Source organism: Cebus imitator, unplaced genomic scaffold (genome assembly GCF_001604975.1).
Source record: "Cebus imitator isolate Cc_AM_T3 unplaced genomic scaffold, Cebus_imitator-1.0 Scaffold246, whole genome shotgun sequence".
Classification (NCBI taxonomy): domain Eukaryota; kingdom Metazoa; phylum Chordata; class Mammalia; order Primates; family Cebidae; genus Cebus; species Cebus imitator.
This window is the reverse complement of record NW_016107561.1, coordinates 3,219,138-3,230,335: the sequence shown is the minus strand read 5'-3', so window position 1 is coordinate 3,230,335 and position 11,198 is coordinate 3,219,138. Positions and strand designations below refer to the sequence as shown.

General features: G+C 37.4%; 1 protein-coding gene across 1 annotated transcript in view; it reads right to left on the bottom strand.

Annotated features, from left to right (window-relative positions):
- The window catches only part of SEL1L2 (SEL1L2 adaptor subunit of ERAD E3 ligase), an 80,346-nt gene that overhangs the window by 62,413 nt on the left and 6,735 nt on the right, over positions 1-11,198 (bottom strand). Inside the window, exon 3 of the mRNA XM_017498616.2 lies at positions 1,277-1,379. Coding sequence (XP_017354105.2) covers positions 1,277-1,379 — 103 coding nt within the window. The remainder of the gene's footprint in view (positions 1-1,276; positions 1,380-11,198) is intronic.

Below are 11,198 nucleotides of genomic sequence, written 5' to 3'. Positions count from 1 at the left end.
AAAAAAAAAAAAAAAAAAAAAAAAAAAAAAGACTGTTCTAGAATCACATACATGAAAGTGTGCTTCAAAAACCGTAAGATACTGTACAAACACCCAGGAAGAATAAAGTGTGACATGGTAAAAGCCCCATAAAACCGCATACCTCAACCATACCTTGGCTTTCTGTTGAAATTGCTCTCTGTAACTCTGATGTGACAGGCAAGCAGTCCAAACCCACGCCATCTTGGCCCCTGCGACTTGTAATAAGTAACTAACGTCTGTAATTTCCACCCTACCCAGACAATGTGTAAACTAACACTTATCTTGACTTCTGTGAATCACTTAAGTAACAATCAGAATGTCCGAAGCCCCTCACCCTCATCTCCGCCCAGGAGGTGATTTACGGAATGTCCAAAGTCCACTGGCCCTTGGAATGTCTGAAGCCCCTCATTCCCACTCCCCACCCCTCACCCTCAACCCTGAGGTGGTTTACGGGCATAAAAGGTCTTGACTTCTCCTTTCAGGGCCACAGGTTGGAGAGACACGAGTCCTCTGTGGCCACCAGCAATAAAGACCCTGGAATTTGGCATACTTTTGTCTTGCTGTTGACTTTCTTTTTTTTTTTTTTTTTTGATGGAGTTTCGCTGTTGTTACCCAGACTGGAGTGCAATGGCATGATCTTGGCTCACCGCAACCTCTGCCTCCTGAGTTCAGGCAATTCTCCTGCCTCAGCCTCCTGAGTAGCTGGAATTACAGGCACGTGCTACCATGCCCAGCTAATTTTTTGTATTTTTAGTAGAGACGGGGTTTCACCTTGTTGATCAGGATGGTCTTGATCTCTTGACTTTGTGATCCGCCCGCCTCGGCCTCCTAAAATGCTGGGATTATAGGCGTGAGCCACCGCGCCCGGCCTTGGTGTTGACTTTCTATGCTCGCTCCAGTATAAAAGCATTTTGATATAACAACTTCCTCTAATTCAAATCACACATTTTATTTCATTTGAATTACCTAATAAATTAAAGCCAAAACTATTTCTGCATGAATGGTCAGATCAGTGTCTTAATTCTGAATTTCACTTAATCTGGGTACTGTAATCTCATATGCAGATCTCCTGTTTAGAGTGATAATTTGTAGGATTCTTTAAATACATATTTGATCCTTTTAAAAACAAAAGCTTATAGGCAAATAAGCTTACTTGTTATCCCAATGAGCTTTTAATGATAAACTACATTTGGGATTTTTCTGTCTTCTTAACCTGGAAACTTAACTTGGCTAAGGTTACTGGATAAAGACTTACTCTTCTTTTTGTTTTTGGCTTTTAGACTGCTGGAGAATCTTGATGCCCATCTTAAATAGCTGGTCTCCTTCATCTGTAAAATTTTTCTCTGCTTGCTTTTGTACTATATATGAACAAATTTAAAAAAATGATATTACTTCTATGTTCTATATTTTAAAATTAATGTGTTAATATAATTCGTTGGCTTATTAGTTTGAGATTTGCTCTATTTTTTTAGCCTCTGCATTCAAGATCTGTTAATATTATTCCTTAGCTGAGGAACATTGGTAGGTCAGAGGCAGAAGCTGCCTAAAAAGTTATTCCCTGCTGGTTTTTGTGAAAGGATCTGGAAGGTGAAGTTGAAAGAGAGACACTTCTGATAAGAGAAGAGATGCTTCAGTCTAAGGAAGGGATACAAGGCTCTCCAAGCAAAAGGCAGGGGATGCCTGGTATATCAGAGGGGCAGGATCTTAGCTTTGGCTGGCAAAGACTCCCCGCTCTTGGCCCTGGCTGGCAAAGACACTCTTGTCTGAGCATAGCACAGTAAACCTCAGAGCCACAAGATTCCAAAAAAACATGAGGACATGGGCAACAGCCATCTTCAAGATGGCCAATGTACACCTAGGAAACGAGGAAGGAATTCCTTTAATTTTGTTATTGGCCAGGTGCAGTGGCTCGTGCCTGTAATCCCAGAACTTTGGAAGGCCGAGGCAGGCAGATCACTTGAAGTCAGGAGTTCGAGTCTAGTCTAGCCAACATGGCGAAACCTTGTCTCTACTAAAAAATATAAAAATTACCTGGGCAGTGGTGTGTGCCTGTAGTCCCACTTACTTGGGAGGCTGAGATGGGAGAATCACTTGAACTCAGGAGGCCGAGGTTATAATGAGCCGAGATGGCACCACTGTACCCCAGCCTGGGCAACAGAGTGAGACTCTGTCTCAAAAAAAAATTTTTTTTTTCTACCTAAGGCTTTTCCACCTCCCAGGACTTTTCTAAGACCTGGGGGAAGGCACAGAGAGAAAATACTCATGATAACTTGCCTCATAGGATGAGGGCTCAAAATCAGCTTTGTAGAATTCAAGGGAAATGAAGAAATTAAATTTTAAATATCATTGATACAGTGATATTTTAAAATATTTTTAAAATCAGTGATATTTTAAATATCACTGATACAGTGATATTTTCCAAAAGTTTATGTAATACTTTGTAATTTTTAAAACATCATCACCAGTTTACAAATGGGGAAAGCTGGTTGTGGGAAGAGTCAGACTTAAAGATATAAAGATCCTTCCACAAAGTGCCCAGGTGCGCACGTGTACACACACACGCACACACACTACCTCTCACACACTCTCTCACACACACTCACACACACATACACACTCTCATACACATACAGCCTTTTACAACATCACAGTGCCTCTTGAAGTCCATTACAATACTTAGTGAAATATTTGATTAGAAGAACCACACTTGACACCATTTTAAAGGAAAGGCATTTAGGATTTGATGCCTCATTAACAAGACCACAAAGAACAAGTAGCTCTTGTTTTTTTTTTTTTGTTGTTCCTGACAAGCAGAGTTGCTCATTTTCCTTTTTAAATTAAATTTAAAAAATTTAAAATTCAAAAACTATAAAAAATTCTTAACTGAAAAGCTTTTTAAAAGTTATTTTGAATACTTCACATTATCCAACCAATTTAGTAACACCAGGTACTTTCAGGATCCAATTTCTGCTCTGAGTTATCTGTTATTTATACTCATAATTAAAGGGGAAAAATAATGGAGAAAACCTAATAATTTGTGTGTGAAATAGTAATAGCTCCCATTAAAATGCTTTTAGAGAGTGAAAATAAATTTTGAAATATTGGGCCTGTATACAGATACATATGAGAAATGATTTACCACTACAAATTTCTACTGATGGCTTTTACTTTTATTTGTAATTCTTTTTTGGCTTTCCAAATATATTGGAATACAAATTTTCTTTTTCTTCACTCTGTTGCCCAGGCTGGAGTGCAGTGCCACTTCCTGGGTTCAAGTGATTCTCAGGCCTTAGCCTTGGAGTAGCTGGGATTACAGGTGCATGACACCATGCCCAGCTAATTTTTGTCTTTTTGGTAGAGATGGGGTTTCACCCTGTTGGCCAGGCTGGTCTTGAACTACTGACCCCAAGTGATCTGCCTGCCTCAGCTTCCCAAAATGCTGGGATTACAGGCATAAACCAGCACACTCAGCCTCTGTTTATTAAAATACTAAAATACTATGATACTGATTGATCAAATTTTCTTGAACATAAGGTGGTTCAGGGCCGGGCATGGAAACAGTCAAAATAAAAAGGGATATGACTCACCTAATGGGAAAAGTGATTTAAAGGAAACACTCTCAATAGTGTCATGTAAATGAAGTATTACTTTCAATAAACAACCCATTACTTAAAATACTTGTAACGATGTACAATAAATTTATTTTAAAACAAAAAATGTATTTATAGGCCTGTTTTTCAAATTTTTCATCTATTGATTAACTTGTATTCTCTATCTCATGATTCTGCATGTTTGTAGCTTTGAGATGTAGCATGAGCGCAGACTTGAATCAGATTGCCTAGATTTGGAATGTCATCTACTAGGTACCAACTATATAGGCTTGGGAAGATTATTTAACCTCTCAGTGCCTACATCACTTCATTGTAAAATGGGAATTATAATAGCCCCTTCTTCTTAAGGGCAGTGAGAAAATTAAGTATAAGAACAGAAAACTGCCTAGTACCTAAGTGCTTTGTAAGTTTCAGCTCTTATTCCAACATAATTGATATTACTTTTGATTTGTTTCATGAACAAGAAGCTAAATTAAAAGTTTTTGAAAATGAACTAAGTTCTTTCTGCTAAATTAATAGTTTTTGAAAATGAACTAAGTCCTTGTCACAAATATACAATAATGCACAATTATAAAATTAATAAATAATAACACAATCTGTTATTTCCAATTTTGTTGAGTAGATCTTTGAAGAGATATTTTCTTTCTACATTTAATATAATTTCTTTACCATTTCTCAGCAATACTACTGGCCTTATTTATGTTTGACAATGATCTGGAGATTGCAAATAAACTTGATTATTGTAAATATCTGTGCTCTTATTCAAGCATATTTGAGTCGATAGCATCTTTATTTGACTAAACTCTTTGCTGAGTCATTCTTTCTTGGATGAAATGTTATTTTTAGTAATGGATCGTTATTCTTCCTCCTCACCTAGGATTATATCTTCCTGACACACATAAGGGCAAATGTGAAGAACTCTTCTGATGCATTATTCACAAAATCTGAAGCTGAAGCTGGTTTATATTAAGTACAATTGAAATTAGATTTTTAAAGAAGGATGTAGTGTCTGTGTAGGCTAGGTTTCCTGCAGAGGAAAAGAATTTCCCATTTTTATCTCTTTGTATCGTTTTAATGATGAAAGCACTTGATTTTCAGTCAGACCAAGAGATATTCACCTCACTCACTTGTTAATTTTTTTAGCTTTATATGATTCTTTATGTGGCTTGTCAGGTAAATATAACTTGAGATTCAAACTAATGGAATGTACTACATTTTTCCTTGTATTTTTCTAGATGGTATTGATTGACTGATTTTTAAATTTACGTATTAAGGTTTCAGATTTTACTGTGAAACATACCCAGGACTGAGAAATGCAACACAGGGCATAGGAAAGAACCAAGCAAGTATAGGCTTTCAGAAGTTTAGAGCTTTATAGAGTGGATGGCACTAGAGGGTTACTTCCCCTTCCCATAGGCAACAGGGCTGTGCTGTCACATCCCCACTTCAGTTAGTCAATTGATACAGACCACCACGAGGATATCATATTTAATCAGCAGCACTTCTATTTCTTAGTGGCCATCAAACAATGGTGTATCTTACAACTTATGACATCTTAAATTTGACAGAAACATGGTATATGAATTTGAAATGATACATTTCTCTTTAGTTATTGTTTTGGTGGCATTCCACAATTTTTATGTAGTATTTTTATTATCAAACTATTATAAATATTTTCAAATTTCCATTCTAACTTATTCAAACAATGTTTAGAAGTGTTTATTACTCTTTCCAGACATAAAAGGATTTTTAAAAATTGTCTACTTGTGGCTTGTAGTTTTATTCCTTGGGATCAGAGAGCATAGCAGAATCATATAGATTCCTTGGTTTATGTTGAAACTTGTTTTGTGGACTAGTGTGTGGCCAATTTTTATACAGGTTCTTTTTTTTTTTTTTTTTTGCTTAAAAAGATTACATATTCTTTGGCTGGGCACAGTGGTTCACACCTGCATGGGAGGCCCAGGAAAGTGGATGACTTGAACTAGCCTGGGCAACATGGTGAAACCCCATCTCTACTAATAATACAAAAATTAACCAGGCATAGTAGCACATGCCTGTAGTCCCAGCTACTTGGGAGGCTGAAGCACAAGAATTGCTTAAACCCGAGAGGCGAAGATTGGAGTGAGCCGAGATCGTGCCACTGCACTCCAGCCTTGGCGACAGGGTGAGACTCTGTCTCAAAAAAACAAAAACAAAAAAACAAAAAAAGGAATTATATATTCTTTATTGAATTGAATACCATATATTATTAAATTGAGCTTTATACATTCAAATCTGTTTGATTTTTAGTAAGTTTTTGTTTGCTGAATATCAATTTCTAAGAGATGTGTTAAAAAATCTTCAACAATTGTGGATTTGTTCATTTCCTTTTGCAAGACTTAATTTTTCTTTTTATACTTTGAGGTTGTGTTTATAGATACACACTTATAGTTACTACAACTTCCTTGTGATTGTTCCTTTGAACATGATGTGGTGATTCTCTTTTTCTCCCTATTATTGACTTTATCTTGAAGTCTATTTTGTCTGAAGTTAATATGAGCTTTCTTTTGATTAGTGTTGTATGGGATATTATTTCTACCCAGTTAAACTCAGTTTTTGTGTGTCATGTTTTAAATATGTTTCTTACAAACAGCAGATAGTTGAGTATGATAATTTTCTTTTGGTCTAAGAGTCTCTGTTCTTCACCTTGAATTTTTTTTCTGGGCTGCATTCAGGACAATTTCTTTTGATCCTTTTGGTAATTTGTTAATGTTCTCTTCTACTATGTCTGACCTTCTTAAGCCATCCTTTGATTTTTTAATTTGAATGAATGCACATTTTCTTTTTCTTTTTTTTTTTAGACACAGGGTCTCACTCTGTTGCCTAGGTCAGAGTGCAGTGGTGTGATCATAGCCCACTGTAATCTCAAACTCCTGAGTTCAAGAGATCCTCCCATCTCAGCCTTCCAAGTAGCTGGGCCTACTGGTATGTGTCACCATGCCCCACTAATTTTCTTTTTTTCATGGAGACAGACTCTGACTACATTGCCCAGGCTGTTCTCAAATCCTTGGGCTCAAGTGATCCTCCCACCTTGGCCTCCCAAATGGCTGGGGTTATAGGCATTTCATTTTTCTTAACTCCAGTTGGCTCTTTTACATGGCTGCTTATTCCTTTGTCAGGATGCCTTGTTTTTATGCTTTCTTAATCATTTAAAAATGTCTATATCCTGTAGACTTTTGGAGGTTGTTCTACTCTATCAAGACTTGAGGTGCTGGCCACCCATGGTGGCTCATGCCTGTAATCCCAGTACTTTGAGAGGCTGAGGCAGGCTGATCGTTTGAGGTCAGGGGTTTGAGACTGGCCTGGCCAACGTCGTAAAACCCCATCTCTACTAAAAGCATAAAAATTGGCCGGGTACAGTGGTGTGCACCTGTAATCCTAGCTACTCGGGATGCTGAGGCAGGAGAATCGCTTGAACCTGGGAGACGGAGGCTGCAGTGAGCTGAGATTACTTCACTGCACTCCAGCTTGGGCAACAGAGTGACACTCTGTCTCAAAAAAAAAAAAGACTTGGGGTGCTATGCCTTTTATTGTGCATGTGCAGGTAGTGTGCATGAACACTGACTCAGAGTAGATTTTTTTTCACTTGCGTTATTTTCTAAAATTTTCTTGTGAATTCCTCCCCAGTAAGGCTTCTTTTGTGAGAATTGTGAGATTGTTTCTCCAGAGTGAGTTTGTGTTGCTTCTGTCAGGTTTCCAGAGTCATCATTTTATTGATTGAAGAAAATTTTTATATGTTAAGATATTGGTTTAGAAGTTTTCACCCAAAAAATCAGGTGGCATAAATCTAAATCCACATCTGTATGACGCTCAGGGATGTGGTAAGGGGTTTACCAGGTAGAGTTTTTTCCCCTGTGAGAGCTTCAGTAGAGAGCAAGCTTCCTTGATATTTGCCTATGATGGCGGGTGGTGATTGGTTGGTTGTTTTGTTTTTCCTAATCTTCTCTTTTGCTGTCTGAACAGCTCTATGAGACTCCTAACTTTATTCATAGCTCTTCTTTCCAATTTCCTTCTCAAAAGTCCTAATGTCTTTTTTCATTCCCCAATCTGGGACTTAAAATTCAAGGCTCAGCCTTTACCAGCTCTGAGTACAACTCGGCAAAACATCAACTACGTACTTATTCTTCATTATTTCTCACATTTGAGGATTTCAGTTTCTTGTGAGCCCAGTTATGCCTTTAAAACATTTAAAGTTATGGTATATTTTAGGCACCACTTTTAGGTATTTGTAGCAAGAGTATTTTCCTACTGGATTAACCCACCATTTTGCTAGAATGGGAGATCTTTAGTAGCTTTCTTTTAAAATCATTTTGCTTACATAAAACTGTGGGTTGATTAAAAAAAAAACTTTTAATAATACTAGGAAAGGTATAAATGGTGAGCAGGCTGGTTTCCTTGATAAACAGATCCTAGGAATAGGAGTCAGGGTTTTTGTTAAGAAGTGACCTTCTGAACCACAGCTAAAGAAGAAGTTGGACTAGGCAGAGGGAGAAACACCTGGCTGACCCCACAGGTGGAGCTCTATAGAGCTAAAATGGCCTGTTAGCATTGTCTCAGGTTAGGGTGAGATGATCCTGCCTTTATACTCCTGTATTAATTGGCCATTGGAAGTGAGCTACCCCAGGAAGGAGGCATGATCTTGGCTATGCAGTTCTCTTTACCTGAAAACAGTCCCTTCAGAGACTGACTGCCAAAGGCTTTCTACAGACTGTACTCCCAGCAACTGGATAACTAGTTCCTCATTGAAGGGGAATCTGAACAGCACTTCACAGTGTCCATTCCGAATATGCCAAAAAATAATCAATAAAATGGAATGCAAATGTTAAATTTAGCCTAGCTGTTCATACGCCCCAGAAGCAGCAAAAAGGAATGCCAAGGCTGACTTAAGACAAGGTTCCAAGATACTTCCCTTCAACCAAGAGCACAGTAGTGATTGGGTATGATCATCGAAATTAATGATGATTAATTCTAAGGGGTGCCAGGAAGAACATGGCCTATAGTGTCCCAGTGGCCAGCAGGAATAGGCTCCACTGTTCCTACTGTATGACTGGTATTTGATTTGTCTTGCTAACAATTTAATGCAGATAATTATTCTTTTAGACTTCATTCTGACTCATATTGAAGAATTAGTTGTTGAAGTTATGGTGTTAAAATACCCTGAGGAAAAGTGAACATGCCATTTTAAAAAAGGTAATGGATGGGAAAGCATTGTGTTCAATTATAAAATACTATCCAAATGTACTCTAAAAACGTTAAGCCTTATTATTTTTATGTAGCACTATATTATAATATAGCATACAGAGAATGCTAAATTTGGAGTTACAAGATCTAGTTTATATCCTAGCTCTCTACAGAAAGAATTCAACTCAGTGTAATTCAGCAAATATTTCTTCATTCCAACTATGCGACAGATACAGTGCCAGGCACAGATCTTCCCTTTAAGCAATGGGTGTATAAATGCTATTTGTTATAGGTGAGAAATTCTGGGTAAAGAGACAAAGAGGCAAAATTCCAAAAATGGGTAAACAGTTTTCTCTGTTTTTAAAATGTAGATAAATTTATTTATATTCTGGAACTATAACTTGATGTTAATCTCTTTAATTTTTAGAACAGATTATTATATGTGTTTTGTGAGCAATTCCATTAAGAATATTTAATCACTAAGAATTAGAAAGAAGTTTTGAGAGTAAGTCAAATACCATTTCTGTTTTGTGCAGGATTGGTAGGTCTGTGGAATAGCATTTATAGATCTATATATCTCTCACACATATTCTATGCACAGAATGTTGAAATGGGAATTAAATGAGAAGAGAGTTCAATAAGGTTCTGAGCCAGTCTGATAATCATGTGTAACCCATATTCCTGTTTCATTCCACAGTTTATGAAGTTCAAACTCTCCTCTAGGGAAGGTAACTTCTCCATGGCTTCCTCTACTTTCTTAACTCCTAATTAAACAGGTACGGTTCCCAACTATGTTGCATGGACCCACAGTGAAACTTCGTATCTCTTTGAGTTGTCCCAAAAGGATATTCACTCTTACAAAATATTTATGAGGAATACAAATTTTATCTAATATTTTATAGAGCAAAAAGAGAAGATGAGTTATCCCAGGAACAAAACCAACTTTTCACAGTCATGTTAGACATTGCTGATTTTAAAATATCAGTTGGAATCTCCCAACTTTGAAGTTTCACTAACTTTCAGAAGCCAATCACCATCTTTCTTGCTCCTCATATCTGCTGTTTTCATAGTTCCTCTCCTGTTCTTTTCTTCTCACCCTTTCAAAAACAAAATGGCAACACTTCTCTCCCTCATTCTACAGGGCAATGCCTTTCCATCCTTGAAGACTTGGCATCAGCTGACACTGGGCTTCTGTGTTGGGGGGAGGTGGGAGAGCAGGGGAGGATGCATGCCAGCCACGAATTCTCGTTAAGACATGACCCCAAGCATATCTTAACAAGGCAGTGCACATTGTATAAGACATTCTGGTAAATACAATTTTCTCAGCCACATCACATGCAGATTTTTAACTTATCTATATTTGGTCAGATATTCCTGACCAAGTGATTACATCTACCTACTCACCAATAAGACACACAGTCACCACTAAAACTCTAAAGATTTATGGTGGATTATTGTGGGCCCTAGGTGCTAAATTTTGCCCATCTTGCTAACTTCTCCAACAAGAACATGGGTAAAAGATTGGAAGTGATATGCTTGTCAAAATTTCAAAAGCTAGGAGAGAATAACTAATGAATTCATTAATGCAATCAATAGGTTGGAATAATAGTCCATATGAAGGTTAATCCACATAAATGTAAAATGCCTGTTAATGTAAAATATGCGTAGTGAAGTTTAATCCACATAAATGTAAAGTGTTGCACTTAAATTTAAAAATGTAGACAAACACATAAGGATTAGGAGACACCTGCCTGTGATGGTCAATTTTATGTGTCAGCTTGGCTTGGCTATCATCCTCAGTTATTCAAACAGGAATCTAGTTGTTGCTGTGATGCTGTTTTGTAGCTATGATTAAAACCCATCAAAAGGAGATTATTCTAGATAATCTGGGTTGGCCTGATTCCATCAGTTGCAAAGCCTTAAGAACGGAACTGAAGGTTCTCTGAGGAAGAAAAAAATTCCACCTATGGACAGCAGCTTTAGCTCACGCCCAAGAGTTCCAGCTTGTTCTCCCTGATAGCCCGCTCTTTAGATATGGGACTTGCCCCGCCAGCCCCACAGTCGAATAAGCCAGTCTCTTGCAATAAATTCCTAAGTATAGACATCTCCTACTGTTTTTTTGTTTGTTTGTTTGTTTTTGTTTTTTCTGGTTGAATCCTGATGGCTTCACTGACTTAGTATTTTTAGGTGAGGACTTCTAATATTCCTTTTTACTCTAAGATCCTGAAACTTTACTTTTACTAACTATGCTCCTACTGTGTGCCACTAAAAGCTCTTTATCCTTTTAGTTCAGGCTATCTAATCTCCCCTGTCTGGAAAGCCAGGTGTGTTTGATGTCTTCTAATT